At 41.3% G+C, this 16,879-nt stretch overlaps 1 protein-coding gene across 1 annotated transcript; it reads left to right on the top strand.

Annotated features, from left to right (window-relative positions):
• Positions 1-3,746: 3,746 nt before the first annotated feature.
• On the top strand, positions 3,747-13,379 carry LOC123957805 (deleted in malignant brain tumors 1 protein-like). Its single transcript, XM_046030877.1, has 7 exons — positions 3,747-3,789; positions 5,175-5,489; positions 5,693-5,992; positions 9,051-9,347; positions 10,522-10,806; positions 11,647-11,895; positions 13,165-13,379. The coding sequence occupies exons 1-7, from the start codon at positions 3,747-3,749 to the stop codon at positions 13,377-13,379; spliced, it is 1,704 nt and encodes a 567-aa protein (XP_045886833.1).
• Positions 13,380-16,879: the final 3,500 nt, after the last annotated feature.

Here is a 16,879-nt window from a genome sequence, read left to right as displayed (position 1 = left end):
AGTCTCTGTGAGCATCTCCCTCTTGTTTTCTCATAGCAGTCAGCCTTGGCAGCGGCTGCAGCACTACAGCAGGTCAGTCATAGTGAGCCAGTCCCAAACACTGTCGGCAATGTTTACATCTTGTAATCAGCTAATATAGCTCCAATGTTTGTTATAATATCTCTAGTCACAGATCACAACTAGTAGTGTCAGCAGCAACATCCCCAGCAACCCCTAAACAGCAACTGTTCTGATATTTTGAGAACAGGCCGATTTAAATCCTTGTTCCATGTGCCCCTTTTATACTTTGAGCACCTGCCCTTCCAAAGGTCTCTGCATGGCCCATTAAACAGCATGACAGTAACCCAAAAGTAATGCAAAAGTAGTGTAAAGCATTTAAATTCAGAGACAGCAATATTGTAATATAACTTATTACTCTCAAATGACTAGTCATCGTGTTACATTTTGCAAGTAACTTGCCCAACACTGCTGCTAATGCAAACTGAACATTTCTGCTTGTAGCTTCACACTAAAAGCATTCAACTGGCGAAACACGAGTTGACATTTATAATGATGTTGTCACAGAAGTGCAATGTTTTTGTGAGCTTATCATTAATCAAAAATGCGTCTTAAAAACAAGACGGGGTTCATTTTCATTTTTGACAGCAGATCATTTTGCAATGTTGCAGGAAGTAGCCTAATGGAAGTCAGGAGCAGCCACAGTGAGCTGTTGCATGAAGATCTGCAGGCAACAAGCTGCACACCTCCAACTCAGAGAGGCACCAACTGCTTTCACTTTTGGTGCTCGCACAGCGTAGGCCTAAAATCTTGATACAGACTTGATGCTGTTAACAACAATAATTTATTGACTATAAATTAAATATGTGATACATTGAGAGAGAATGTGAAAAGTCATTTGGTAGGGTATCTTAAGAAGGGGGTGGAGCTGCAGAGCATAGAACAACCCTCCATGGAGTCCAGAGACTGGTGGTGGTAGGATGAAAGGGTGAAGAAAATGCTGGAGATGTGGATGAGAAGAGGGGAATCTTCTGCTGAGCTGAACTGGCATGGATCTGGAGAGCAGGAGGTGAATGGGGCAGAGGAGGGCTGCAGTGATTCGTACTGAATGACAGCTGTCAGCAGAAGAGAGAGTGTGATAGAGACTGAGCTGATTGTGGTGAAACTAGGTGAGAAAGCCCATAGACAGCTGTTAGGGGCAGGGAGAAAAGGAGTGTAAGAGCGACAGTGAGTGTGTGTGCGTGCATGTGCTTTGGTTCTGCCATCTGTGTGTCTTGCATGCACGAGCATGATGCATGTGGTCAAACAAAGAAGGTATGTGTAAATTTTTGGGTTCAGTATCTCGCCCAGGATACTTTGACATGCAAACTAGGGGAGCCGAGGATTGAACCACCAACCTTCCACTCTTCAAAGAAGAGCCAGTGAAAACAGCGATGTTGCATTGTGCTGCGTTTTTTATCTACAAGATGGCGTCTCAGGTCACAAGTCATTGATCATTCATAGCTACAAGCTGGGTCTCTGGGCTGAGCTCACACCTCAGTGTCCTCCTGGAGGACTGTGGACAGCTGATGTTCTACACACTGCCACCGGGGGAATATAGCAAAATTTGAAATACGGCCAGTGGGTTGGGTTTTTTTTTTACTGTAAAATACAGGAGTATCCAGGGAAAAAACGGTAGGGTTGACAGGTATGCCTTAACTACACTCTCCTCCTGCCTACTCTATTCCATGTTACACAGCTGCTCCTCACATGGACAGCCACCTCCTTCCACCTGTTGCTGCACCACAGATGTGTATGACACGAGATGCAGAGTGTTTCCGCTGGTGAAGTCTTTGACATAAAGCAAAATAATCACTAAAGAATAAAAGTGCTCCTCTATGTGTGGCCCCCATTATTTTCCAGCACTGCCTTAACCCTCTTGTTCATGGAGATCAGCAGAGCTTCACAGGTTGCCACTGGAGTCCTCTTCCAGTCCTCCATGACGACATCACGGAGCTGGTGGATGTTGGAGACCTTGCGCTCCTCCACCTTCAGTTCGAGGAGCCCCACAGATGCTCAACAGGGTTCAGGTCTGGAGACATGCTCGGCCAGTCCATCACCTTTACCTTCAGCTTCTTTAGCGAGGCAGCGGTCGTCTTGGAGGTGTGTTCGGGGTCGTTATCATGCTGGAATACTGCCCTGCGGCCCAGTCTCTGAAGGGAGGGGATCCTGCTCTGCTTCAGTATGGTCACAGGACATGTTGGCATTCATGGTTCCCTCAAAGAACTGGAGCTCCCCAGTGGCAGCAGCACTCATGCAGCCCCAGACCAGGACACTCCCACCACCATGCTTGACTGTAGGAAAGACACACTTGTCTTTGAACTCCTCACCTGGTTGCCGCCACGCACGCTTGACACCATCTGAACCAAATACGTTTATCTTGGTCTCATCAGACCACAGGACGTGGTTCCAGTCATCCATGTCCTTAGTCTGCCTGTCTTCAGCAAACTGTTTGCGGGCTTCCTTGTGCATCATCTTTAGAAGAGGCTTCCTTCTGGGACGGCGGCCATGCAGACCAATTTGATGCAGTGTGCAGCGTATAGTCTGAGCACTGACAGGCTGACCCCCCCCCACCCCTTCAACCTCCGCAGCAATGCTGGCAGCACTCATACGCGTATTTCCCAAAGGGAACCTCTGGATATGACGCTGAGCACGTCCCCTCAACTTCTTTGGTTGACCATAGCGAGGCCTGTTCTGAGTGGAACCTGTCCTGTTGAACCGCTGTATGGTCTTGGCCACCGTGCTGCAACTCAGTTTCAGGGTCTTGGCAATCTTCTTATAGCCTAGGCCATCTTCATGTAGAGCAACCATTCTTTTTTTCAGATCCTCAGAGAGTTCTTTGCCATGAGGTGCCATGTTGAACTTCCAGTGACCAGAATGAGGGAGTGTGAGAGCGATAACACCAAATTTAACACACCTGCTCCCCATCCACACCTGAGACTTTGTAACACTAACGAGTCACATGACACTGGGGAGGGAAAAGGGCTAATTGGGCCCAATTTGGCCATTTTCACATAGGGGTGTACTCACTTTTGTTGCCAGCAGTTTAGACATGGCTGTCTGATGTGTTATTATGTTAAAAGAAAGTTTTTCCTTGCCTCTGTCTCCTAGTGCTGCTCTTGGTGGGAATTGTTGGGCTTCTGTAAATAACATCACAGAGTACGGTCAAGACCTGCTCTTTTATGAGAAGCGCTGTGTGTAAATAGCAGGCATTTAAAAATGGTGTTACACATGGCAGTGTGTCGGAGCCATACTGAGTTCTTTAATTTAAATAAACCTGACTCCAGGTGGCTCCTCAGGAATGTTTGTCAGCCACTTCACAGAGTTTCCCATACATCCCTATCTATCTCTATCTAATGAGCAGTTGGCATCTTGCCTCTACGTCGCTACAACTTCTCGATCAGCACTGCTCATTACTAAAATGCTGTATCTGCATGGAGATGAGAGTTGACAGAAGTCTCTGTTGATCTAAAACACTTATACCCTGTACCCTGAATGTGATGCAAGTGTTATTTAGCTGCTGCAGCTCATTTCCCTCTATAGTTTTAACGTACTGAGTATAATTTGAATAAATACTAAAAAGGAGGAAGTGTTTCATGGAAAACCCCCCCCCCCCAGCAGTATGAAGTGTAAATATATACGAAACCATTTGCCATTTGCCTCTGCTCTGCCTCTGCCGACTCATGCAGAGCTTCCTGTCTATCTAAGCCATGGAGAGCACACAACAGAGCCAACTGTTTCATTTGATCATAGGTGAGAAGCAGTTTCTGAAATTCAGCTATTCTTTCTTTCATTTACATCTTTTACCATGTTCTATGTTATTGTATTTAATGAGCAATACTATTTTTTTTTCTCCTACAGTCTCCCTTCTTTTTACTTTATATGCATCTGCTTCAGGTAAGTCATATGTTCTGTTTGCTACAAAATATTTATAGCTTTACATTTTAATGATATGTGTAAATTAAATCGATTAATAAAATATATAAAATGCATGCTTCGTTTAATCCATATAACTATACAGAACACTGTTTTATACTATACAGAACACATTTATTACTGTCTTACTACTTATTACTGCGCTTACGCTGTGAATGCGTGATTATAATGGAGCCGTTTGCAAAGTGAAGGAAGAGATAGAAAATAGTGAGGGACAAAGAAGAAAGTGTCTAGTATGGTATTATTTCAAGCTAAAGAAAACAACTCTGTAATGTTACCGTCCGTCCACCATAAAACGAAACTTTTGTCGCCTCGGCAACAGCACGACGGCACCTAGAAAGCAGCCTGTGTTCGGCCAGCGGACCACAGACAAGGTAACAGTAACAGCAACTTTAGCATTTAACTGAAATCATGATTGATTGTTGAGTTGAAGCCAAAATAAGCCGCAGACCTCAGCTGAAAATGCGCACATGTGCGTTTGTTGTTCTCCTTTTTGGGCCGTGAGCTGTAACCTCGCAGTCAAGAGTTAACTGGGTGTCGGGGAGCTGCACCTTTTAACTCACCTGCAGCTCTCTGTAGCTCAGACAATCTCTGCTACCTGCGTGTGCTAATCCATCCTTTCACCCAGGTTCTTTGTCTTTATAATCGCTATCTTTACAATAATAAACAGCTGTTTCGTGTGCAGGATCGCTCATTTCCAATTTCACATTTCCCGTTCATTTTCTAGACAAAACGTGGTTTGGAGACCAGCGTCGGGTGACACAGCCGCTGTTAGCTCGTGTAGAGTGTGACCCCCTGTCACCGATCAGTCACGTAGTGTGAACGCCAGAACGACTTCAAGACTCCCGTCCGTTACAAGACGGCAAGTTGTGTGAACTGAACGGCCATCAGCCGACGCTGAAAGTCGTGTAGTCTGCACGAGCCTTTAGTATAACTTGTATAGCACTCGGGTGATGTTTGTTTATGTTTGTAAAGCAGCTGTCTGGTTGTTGGTCTGATGTTTGCTGTATGACACAATATGAATTTCCGAAAGGACCATTAAATATCTATCACCTAGAAACGTGCACAGCTGATCTTGCTACGGGGGGCGCCAAGCAAAAGTACTTCTTAAACGACGCATCGATGAATCGTTGAAATAAGCTATAGAAGCCGTAGTGTAAGTTATATTATGAAAATATTGTAACAGTTTTTTCTTTCTTTAGGCGGTCAGATCAGACTAGCTGGGTCCGGGTCTACTCAGTGCTCTGGAACAGTTGAATTCTATCACAACAACACCTGGGGAACAGTCTGTGATGATGACTGGGACTTATATGATGCTGAGGTGGTGTGCAGGGAGGTGGGCTGTGGAACGCCACTGGGAGCCCCCCAGTCGGCCCACTTTGGAAAAGGAACTGGACGAATCTGGCTTAATAAGGTGGCCTGTTCAGGAAGTGAAAGGTCTCTAACTGAGTGTCAGCACAAAGGATTTGGCCAACACAACTGTGACCATGATGAAGATGCTGGTGTCATTTGTTCAGGTGAGATACATTTTGGATCACAACAGAACGTGAATTGCTATGAATGGAATCTTTTCTCCCATTTGGTTTTACAGCAATATCATATATTGTCTGTTTACATGAAGTTAATTATATAAAGTCATGAAACATGTACCTAATGTGTAGAAATAGTTGCTGCCATGAACACATGCAAACAGAAAACACGCATGTTGTTCTGTGCCTAGGTTTGCCGATCAGATTATCTGGCTCTACTCGGTGCTCTGGAAGAGTTGAAATCTATCACAACAACACCTGGGGAACAGTCTGTGATGACAGCTGGGACTTAAATGATATGAAGGTGGTGTGCAGGGAGCTTGGCTGTGGGAGTGCTTCTAAATCGGCGCCGTTTGGTGAAGGAGTGGGACAAATCTGGCTTGGTGATGTGGCCTGTTCAGGAAAGGAAACATCTCTAACTGAGTGTCAGCACAGGGGATTTGGCACTCACAGCTGTTCACACAGTAAGGATGCTGGTGTGGTCTGTTCAGGTGAGAAAAATGCTTGATCACTTACAGTTTCTCCAAATATTTGAACTTTTTTACTACATTTCTAACTTGTGATGGGTGTTGCATCTGCATGTGCTGTGGAGGTATTAATGTTCAGGTTTTTGAGACACAGTCACTGTGCGCTTTTAGGCCACAAGAGTGTAAGGCACTCTAACAGGTTGATCTCAGGTTGAAGTAAAGCAAATTATAATTGTAAATTTTTTATAAATGTGTATTAAAATGGTTCAGTGTATTCCTGTGGCTTTTGTGTTTAATGAATGAAAAGCAAATTTCCCTTGGAATAGTTGACTTTGAAACGTTTAAGTTGGAAGCCACATTTAACTGATGAAATATCTTTAAAATCATGTGTTTTATTTAAGCTCTTGTGACTGTTGATTTTACTTCTATTAATTTAGTAAAACACTAAGGACCCTATTTTAAACAATTATTGCACAAGTGCCAGTTGAACAGCACATAATCCGGGCACAAAGTAGGCACCACAGGGTTGTACTTAGTGTACATGCAAGTGTGATGCAGACTCGCAGCAGAGAGAGAGCTCATGTAAACAAGAGAGAGTGTGAACAGGACAGGTAGTGCTGACTTGATGTAAAAACTTTCATTGAGCCTATGTTACTCTAAAATTCGTTGGTTTACCAGTAAATTGTATGAATTACACTGCAACCTGGAGTGTCTGTTACACTGTAAAAATTATCTACAGTAGGTGGTTCAACTTAAAAACTTAAGTTAATTGCTGCCTTAAAGATGTGAGTAACTCAACTTTAAGAAAAGCTTTGTTTCAACTCATGATGTTCCGTTATATAATTTGTTTAATTAATGATAATATGTTGTTTGAACTTAATACTGTGAGTTAAATCAACTTTGTCCATTCAAGGAAACTTGCTTTCACTTGTCTAACAAACAATTCTACACCCCTTCAACTCACATTTTTAAGTTCAGTTAACTCAACTTGAAGATTGCCTTTGTTTCAACTCATAAATTTAAGTTCATAAAGTGGATATAACTACAGTGTTCTAGTTGTCCCAATGTTAGTTAAATGAACAAGTTTGAGTTAGTTACTCTAACTCATAGTTTCAAGTTAAAGCAACTTAACCAAATTAATACTACTTTCCATTTCAAGTTAAGGGATTTAAATTTTGTTTTGTTTTAGTTTACATCTATAAAGGGCCTTGAAGACAGACCACAACAACAGCACCACTGTGCTATTATCTTCAATGACTTGTGACGGGGCAGGGAAGTTTGCTGGTGCGCCTGTGCTCGCCGCAGTCAAAGTTCAAAATAGCAGCAGATGTCACTTCCTTTCTGAAAGGGCCTTAAGGCCGTTGTCTGGAACCCTTTCCACCGGCGGCACTAGTCTTGTTTACCACAGATATTCTATTGATATTCTATATAGTCTATATTTCGGTTGGAATTTGAATATATGACTTATCTGCAGTGTATAATTAGCAGGGGTGAGCAAGAGCACCAAATTTTCTGTATCTGTACTCAGATTTTGCGGGGCTTAATCTATAAGTGGGTGGTATTAACTGGAAGTTATTTAAGCCTGAAATTTCTATCAGAACTTGCTATATTTATTAGAAAACCATTTACAGAACAGCCTCAGAATTGATCTTCAGAGATCTTTCTTTTCTGATTTTTTTATATTCATATATTTATAGTTTATAACAAAACAGATATTGACACATTTTACTCTGATACTCATAGAAAGTATCTGTACCGGATACTCGTTTTAACCGAGTACTTGCTAAACCCTAATAATTAGTTAATTATGTATGTGTTTTTGTCAAACTCAAAAGATGCAGCACCTAGGCAATCCTCATGCTCTCTCCTTTTTTTTCAACTGATAACTTACATACGGAAGTTCAATCAACACGACAAAAGTGTCAAATAGTCAACGAATGAATTAATGCAAGTTTAACTTTCTAAAATTCATACAGTTGAGTTCGAAATCCAAAACTTGTCAGAGCTATTTGAGTTAAAAAGAAGAAGTAAGTTGACATGACTAAATGGGTCTATGATTCTTTTCAGTGTAACAGTGACAGACAGGCAGAGCTGTGACCCGTTAAATACCTTGTCTCCTCTATGAAGCATCTGTATATATTATCGATTAAATAGTCAGTGCATCCTGACTGATCCGGGAGTGTTAAATAATCAATGAACGCACGTGTCAGTCTTAATGGGGAGAATCTTACTATTTAAATAATGTGCCTTTTAAATAGCAGGAAAATACTGCGACAGTGACTTAATCCAGGTTTTTGTTGTTTGACGCATTCTGCTGCCTCAATATAGCAATGGTCCAACAATGCAAGTTTCCACACCTCAAGATCAACCCACCTATGGGCGCACAGATGTGCGCAAGTATATTTGCTACTCACACAGTGTAGGCAACAGGGGTGAAAATAACAACTGCGTCAGTTGGAAAGTTGAAATGGCACATGGTGGAAGATAGGGTCCTAAGAATCTATAGCCTCGCTAGCAGCTCTGTGAGACTGTACTTAAACAAAGCCACGCTTCAAGGTAAATTCTAATATCTGCATGCTAACAAGCAGGAATAATGTTTTTATTTGATCGTTTTTAAATTTTGCATGCAAATAAAGAATAAAAACAAAGTACAGTAGAGACTGATGAGAACGTTACCACAAGATCTGCAGATATTAAAGGGGATTTATTAAACTGCATTTCCAGCCCTATATTGTAAGTCTGTGACTCCTCTATGGCGGCCTCGGAAATTCAGCTGATTGAAAAAAATATTTTTTTGAAGAAAAAAATAATTTTCTATCAAATACTGGCAATTCATGCAGGCCCTCATTTCAGCCTCTGTCTGGTATTAGCAGCAGCCGAGTCAAATCAGGTTGAGTTGAGTCGAGTATTTTGGATTGTTGTTCTGAATAATCTCAGCAGTGAGTGCATCAGGGCTTGTATGCCCATATGGCGAAACAATTTATCAGTAACCACTCACTAATTAGGCAAACCATAGTTTGCTACAGTGCTTGATTGAATATCTTTGTTTTAATGGCATACGTTCTTTTTATACTGTGCCCAGGTGTGCCGATCAGATTAGTTGGGCCTACTTTGTGCTCTGGAAGAGTTGAAATCTACTACAACAACAGCTGGGGAGCAGTCTGTGGTGACAGCTGGGACATAAATGATGCTAAGGTGGTTTGCAGAGAGTTGGACTGTGGGAGGGCACAGAGTGCCACTCAGTCAGCCTACTCCAACCGAGTCTGGCTTAATGAGGTAAACTGTTCAGGAAGTGAAAGGTCTCTAACGGAGTGTCAGCACAGAGGATTTGGGAGTAGCAGCTGTTCAAACAGAAAGCACGCTGGTGTGGTCTGTAAAGGTGAGAAGACATTTTGATCACTTTTGTATTTTAATGTTTTTTATAATATATAAGGATAATAATAATAATTACAGGCAAATGACACAATTCTGAATGGAAAAGGAACTGGAATGAATCTGTATAGAGACACAAAGCTCCACAGCCTACAAAGTTTAAAATCTGGAATAGTATCACCAACAAGTCATTCTAAAGGTCTACATGGCTTTAGGCTGCCCTTGTTTGGGCCTGTCTAATTCAGCATGGGTGTGAGTGGTGTACTTCGGAAAGTTCACACACTTCCTCTCTAACTTAACTTATTTTTGTTCAAAATGTGCGGCTCACATTGGTTTCACCTACAGCAGTGGGCAGCAATTGGCAGCCCACGGGTCAAATTAATAAATACATAAATGAATACTTTGATAGCGACTGGCGCTGAAATAGATCTCAGTCATGTCAGCAACAGTTACTCACATAATCACTACCTCTTAAGTGATTGTGCCAACAAAATAACACACAAGAAAGTTTTTTGCAGCAATTCTTTATTTCGAGTTGAATTGAGAGCTTTTACTTTGAAAGGTTCTGAAAGACATTCAGAAGAGTCTGTGGCTTGTGTAACACACCCCTTAAGTAGCCGTCAGGAAATGGGAGATTGGATTCCCCTAAATGAGGCCCCATCCACACTACTGCGTTTTCAAATTAATTCATAAAAAAATAAATTCATATTGTAATGTTAGCTTTTGATTTTCATGGTAATTATATAATGAATGAAGTGCTTCCGTTGTATTGAACTGCATGTAGGTAGAGAGACAGTTTTTAAAGAACTCAGTATAGAGAAATGTGATATGAATCCTAAAGAAGTTTTTAGCTGTGCGCCATATAAGGCTTGTCTCACCATTCAAACTGCCAGAGAACAACAATAATACACACACACACACACACACACACACACACACACACACACACACTCACTACCACCCAAGGTAATGGAAGAATATTAAATCTTTCCTGTGATATGGTTTATCACACATATTAAGGTATATTTCCTGATAAGAATGCATAAGAATGTCACTTGTATATGGATTTATTGTCATGATTCACTCAAAAAAAAAAGGGAGGGGGTGCTGGTATTATTGTGGTTGTACAAGTTAAATAAAATCACAACCTGTTTCACTGAATATTTTTTTATTTTTTCCAGCAATCCTCCCAAAGCCCAGCATCTACATAAATCCTGGTGGTGAGGTTGCCTGGGGTCAGAACGCCGGCATCACTTGTTCAATATCAACTCAAACTCAACAGCTTTTACTTGGAACGTTCACTCTGAAGCAGACCTCAGGCTCATACAGTCAGAACCAAACATTAAAAACCAACTCTGCCACCTTCATCCTTAAAGTGGACTTTGATAAAGAGGGATCATATCAGTGTCAGTATTATCAACACTCCAGCTCCCCCCTAAGTGATTCTGTCAATCTCTCTGTTACTGGTAAGAAACGTAAATGAATAAAAAGACAGAACGCAACAGTAAAGTAATATCACTTGCATGCTTGAAAGGTTTTACATCTGTGGCCATGTGTTGAATTTAAGCAAGCTTAAAGGTAGCTTTAGTATAGCAGGTGTCCTTTGAATTATTACAATATTAAAGCATGTCCAAAGATGCTCCAAACAACGTTTCAGTGTCAAAGCAGGAAGTGTAACATTTTTATTGCAAGGTGAGAAAATAACAGGAAGGTGGGGGGCGCAGTATAAGTAAATACTTTCATATTGGAAACTGACCAATTGTGAATGTTTTTTCCCCTCATCTGCACTACTGGTAACTTTATGACTAAACTCAAATGTTTGTGCCGACTCCAGTGCATAATTATTCATGTAAGGCAAATTGAATAGGCATTTACATGAGGGAGACATCAGAAAACATATTGACAGAGTGGCTGGAATTGATCAACAGACCACTCGCTCAATAAGATTGCTGTGAGTTCACGGTAATAGCTCAAGGTGACTTAGAAAAATCCACCTTAAACAAAAACATTTAGGGTAACAAAATAAACATTTGGAAAGTAAGGGGAACATCTGAGGCAGTTTGAATTTGTTTAAATGTTTTTTATATAATTATTATTTATAAAATATAAAATTAAATATTATACTAGTAAACCATAATAAAGAAGAATTCATAGATACTTTTAATAACCACTGAATAAGGTAAACAATGTTTTCATTGTTTAATGATAATTACCCATTGAAAAAGTCCACAGTTAATCTAACTTGTTAGGCACAGTTTTTCAGAACAGTATAGCTTCTTTATCTTCTTTACCCTTTTTTATCACAGTGCCTCTGCAGCAGCCCAGCATCTACCTGACATTTTCTAACAGAGAGCTGGTCTGGAGTCCTGAAGTTGCAGAGGTGACCAGGGGTTACAGCTTTGCTTTCACCTGCTCCATTAACTCCACCAGTCCTGGAGGTGTTTTCTCTCTCATCTTCTCTGGCTCCAATATCACCAACACCAAGCCAGCAGTCAAGGGATCAGCATCCTTTAACTTCCCTGTAGCTCAGTATGAACACCAGGGAAACTACAGCTGTCTGTATGAACTCACACTCTCCTCAAGGAAATTCACCTCTACCGAAGCAACACCAATTAGTATTATCATTAAATGTAAGTAAACTGAACATTTAAAAGCATTGTTCTAATTTATGGACATTTAGGCCACTATATCAACATGGTTAATGTCATATAAGCTACTGGCACAGTGAACTTTCACACTACACACAATGTTGGTGCATATTTGTTTTCCAGACAAAATAAGAGGGGAATATTATGACTGCCTGACACTTATTACCTGCGGTCTGTGCAGGATCAACTAGTGGCCAGAATCTAAACCCGAATCAAAATGTAGTTCTACTTAGAATCTACTTTTTATACGATGGAGAGCCAAAGGGTTCCTAATTTAATAGATGTATAGGAGATATTCATCCCAACTGGGCACACTTTGATGTTCCCGCCTATGTCTGCTTCTGCTGCGAGTTTGGCATATCGCAGCATCTTCTGCTCATGTGCCTTGTCATCAACATCCTCCCAAGTGACTGTTGATGAAGACCGTAGATCTGGGCTCGGTCTAGTGCAGGTGATTTGCTGGCAGATGTGTAGTTGAATCAGAACTAGATTCAGGTCTTCTATTCCGTACAATTGAGGAGTATTAATTTTGCTGTATGAGATCCGGGCGGAAGAGGAACAGGACACAAGCCCGCGAGATGAGACAGCATGGCTGCTGGACAGTGTTGTGAGGTAGGTCTGTGGAAGGATGCCCACTTGAAATCCTTATGAAGTCGCAAAGGTCGGAACCACAAGGCTCTGCCAGGTGAGGCAACTGCAATACTACTTTGTCTTTAGATACTGTACGCTGCTCAGGGTGGCATGAGTACCGAAAGTCCTCTAGTGGGATCTGTGCTCACAGCCCAGCATCATGCAACTCATTGGCATTTTCCAGAGAACACCAGTATTGGCAGGTCCGCCATTGGTGCTCCATTCTTTTCACAGATGAGAGTAGGTGCACGTCGTGGTGGACATAATGCTGCCTTGCAACACCATCCAGCATGACCGGTTTGGAGGTGGGTCAGTGTTCTTCTGGAGAGGCATATCTTGGAGGGCTGCACAGACCTCCACGTGCTAGCCAACGGTAACCTGACCGCTGTTAGGTACCAGGATAAAATCCTCACCATTGATAGACCTTACAGTAGTGCAGTGGGGTCTGGGTTCTTCCTGGTACAGAACAATGCCTGGCCTCAGTGTGTAGGCAGTTCTTGGATGATGAAGGCATTGATGCCACTGACTGGCCCTCGTGTTCCCCAGACGTGAATCAAATTGAGAACCAATTGGACGTATTGTGCATCCAACACCAAGTGATACGACAGACTGTCCTGGAGTTTACTGATGTCCTGATCCAGATCTGGGAGGAGATCCTCCAGGACACCATCTGCTGTCTCATCAGGAGCATATCCAGGTGTGAATACTGGCATGTGGGGGCCAAACACACTGCTGAGTCACATCATGAGTTGCCTTCATGAAAGTTATACAAGTTGGATCAGCCTGTGAATACATTTTTTTCCCTTAAGTTGTGATTTTGAATCCACCCCTCAATCGGTTGTTGATTTTGATTTCCTTTGATCGTTGCTATTTCAGTTTGTTCTCAGTAAATTGTGAAAATGGACAGTAAAGATTTGGAACTTTCTATTTCATTCATCATTCATCATCTTCATTCATTGTCTTAAATCAGTGTTAGACGTGCGCAGTGTAGCTGAGCCAGTATGTTAGATCTAAAGAAGGCATTGGTTTCTGCTACCTATGGTGTTGTACTGTCCACACGTGTCCAACTATAAATGTTGTTAAAATGATGATGAAATCTGATGATGAACTTGTGATCAACAACCAAAGGTCTGCCTTGAGAACTGGCTCACTTAATCCCTGCTGTACAACATTGAGAGAGTCCCCAAGATCACATTTAAGCCCAAGTCTTGTTAAGTGTCTTGGACCAGTCTGTCCTGAACTTAGTCCTTAGCACCTGATTGACACACTGAGCATTATACCTAAATTATGGGATGTTGAATCATCCAATATGGACATAATAGATACTGGGCTGATTAAATTGTAATGCACAGCTACCATACACACTCTGTTGGAATCAGCGCAACTTGCTCTTTTCAATGATAGCAACACCAATCAAGTATCCAGTCTGTAAATAATTCATTACAGTTTTTAAAACTTAGCATCTTCATCATATTTAGTGATCTGATAATAGTAGTAAAGAGTAGTAAGAAGTGTAAACAGGAAGTTCTAATAGGTCATGCAGCACGACTTTCCATTGTGCAGATTTACCAAAAATAGAAAGATGTGAAACACAAGGTTCAGTTGTTATTCATCTTCTATATCGCACTTCCTGTTTACACCGGCCAAAGCATTATGAAATTATGCATATTTTTAAGGATAAACATTTCAATGTTTTTCTCTAGTCCCTTTGTTGCTGCTGGTCTCCTCAGTAGCAGGTGGGGGTCTGCTGCTGCTCCTGCTGGTCTTGGTGGTGGTCTGTCTGGTCCTCAGGAGAAGACGACAAACAAGGCAGCCTGGAACCCTGGTCCAAACTAAATGTGTGTGCTCATCAGGACACAGTGCATACCATTATTAGACTAACTTTGCAGATTTTTAGAGATTTGAGTTCTTACGACAAATTTGTTCTGATGCTTGTGTTTCAGTGAGCGTCAGGAACACTTATGAAAATCACGATGAGAAAGAGGGGGACTATGCGGAAGTTGATTCACTGGCCACCAAGAGGAAACAGAGAGAGCGAGATGAAGTGGAGGTTGAAGATGATTACAATTATGGGGAAGAGATTACAGACAATCAAATACATGCTGCAAAGTTTTTTGATATTACAGTGGACAACAGTGTGGGACAAGGAGACGAAGAAGACACCTGGGATGATGAAGATTACTACGAAAATCTAACCCAGCCATTTACTGAACATGTTGCGGATATTTATGTAGAATGTGAGGGTATTTATCAAAACCTTTAAATTTTCACTGGTCAACCGAGGTTCTCCTCATTGGCACCAAATCCACTTTGACAAAATCTGTTTCCCCCTCCCCTCAGGTCAAGAGTCTGGGTGTGATCCTCGACAGCACACTTTCATTTCAAGCTCACATAAATATTGTAACTCGGTCTGCATACTTCCATTTACGTAACATTAATCGCCTCTGACCGTCTCTCTCACCCACCAGTACAGCTATTCTCATTCACACACTGGTCACATCCCGCACTGATTATCGTAATTCTCTTCTCGTTGGTCTTCCTCTCAAATCCATACATAAACTTCAACCTGTTCAGATCTCCTCTGCCCAGATCATCACCAGAACCCCTTCCATTAATCATTTTACTCCTGCCCTTCAGCAGCTTCATTGGCTCCCAGTTAAATACCACATTGATATCAAGAATCTGCTCCTGACCTTCAAGGCCATTCACAACCTCGTTCCTCTCCACCTCACTGACCTCCTTCATATCAACACATCCCCCCCGTACTCTTACATCTTCTTCTTCTATTCAGCTCACTGTACCTCCTGCTCATCTGACCACCATGGGATTCAGAGCCTTCAGCTGCTCTGCCCCTCGTCTCTGGAACTCTCTTCCACCAGACATACGTAACATTGACTCGCTTTCCATTTTTAAATCCCGCCTGAAAACATATCTTTTTAAACTGGCATATCCCACGTGATCATTCTTTCTCAATCTTTGTTTCCAGTTGTTACGTACCCTGATTTTATCAACACATTCTCATCTCAATGCCTCATAACTGACGCTTTCAGACATCGTGACAAAGCGTAAGGATTTTACGCTAAAGGTACCCTTCAGCGTCCGTATGAAACGCCCGTTTCCTACGTTGCAGCGACACAAGGGAGGCTAACCCTACCTTTTAGCACATCGGCCATGAGGCCAAATACCTACGCTTTGTCACTCTTTCTCAAATCATTGGTAAATGACGCGATTTTATGCACTGTAATTATAGTTGTTAATTTTATTGATTTATTGTTGTACTGTTTTATTATGTTTTGTGAGGTGACCTTGAGTGTTCAGGAAGACGCCTATAAATAAAATGTTCTATTATTATTATTATTATTATGTTTAATATTATTAACTGTGCCACACTGATTATCATGGACAAAGGACTCAACTAGTGACCAAGCTTGGAGACAGACCTTGGAGGTGCCATCCTTTCATATGAGTATCACTTTACTGTTCATGTGGTCAAATATTTTTGGGATACATTGTAAGTTAGGTAAAGTAAATAAGTTGTGTAGTGTGTAGTGTAGTATAGTGTATTTTGTGAAACTGTTAAGTAACTGTCAAACAGCTGGGGCAGAGGTCTGTGTTTCAATGATGTTCAGGAAAAGGCAAAGAAATAGTACAAATGTAGCACATTTACACTTAAAATTTATATTAACTTTACATTAAACTGCTTACAGCAACTAGCAATTTGAGACGCATTGATGTATTGACCATTTTTAAGATCTATGTAATCCCTGGAGTCAGAGTGACTCAGAGGGCAATGTGGTATTTAGGATGTGGGCGCCAGCCAGCATTCACTTATCAAGCGCCTCTATTACAGAACCAGGTCCCAGTTCTGGAATCAGACATTACCACTTTTAAGGACTTAAGACTTTTCTGTTTGATAAAGTTCTAGTTATTTTATTTTGTTTATTTTATTCAGGCTGTATTTTATCCAATGTTTGTTGTGCTTTCTGTATTTTGTTTCTGTGTATTTTGTAAAGTGTATTGGGTCCATGTATTTTGGTGATTTTGCACTTTAAATAAAACTTGATTGATTGATGTGTGTGAGTTGCTGTGAGTCTATCATTAGATGCTGAATAAAGAAAATAACAAATTCAAAAACAGTTCAAATACGTTCTCATATGCTCACATACACAAAACAGACCGATGCACTCCGGCACACACAGCTACTCACAAGTGGCAACCATTAAACATGAAAAAACTTAAATGTTTTAAGTTTGAGTTCTGT

This window comes from Micropterus dolomieu, linkage group LG02, assembly GCF_021292245.1.
Source record: "Micropterus dolomieu isolate WLL.071019.BEF.003 ecotype Adirondacks linkage group LG02, ASM2129224v1, whole genome shotgun sequence".
In the NCBI taxonomy this organism is placed as follows: Eukaryota; Metazoa; Chordata; class Actinopteri; order Centrarchiformes; family Centrarchidae; genus Micropterus; species Micropterus dolomieu.
Note: the sequence above shows the minus strand (reverse complement) of the source record. Positions and strands in the feature narration are given on the sequence as shown.

Coding starts and splice junctions, on each gene's coding strand:
- LOC123957805 (XM_046030877.1), top strand. CDS start 3,747: ATGGAGAGCACACAACAGAGCCAACTGTTTCATTTGATCATAG. Junction 5,490..5,692: donor TGCTGGTGTCATTTGTTCAG/GTGAGATACATT, acceptor TTCTGTGCCTAG/GTTTGCCGATCAGATTATCT. Junction 9,348..10,521: donor CGCTGGTGTGGTCTGTAAAG/GTGAGAAGACAT, acceptor TATTTTTTCCAG/CAATCCTCCCAAAGCCCAGC.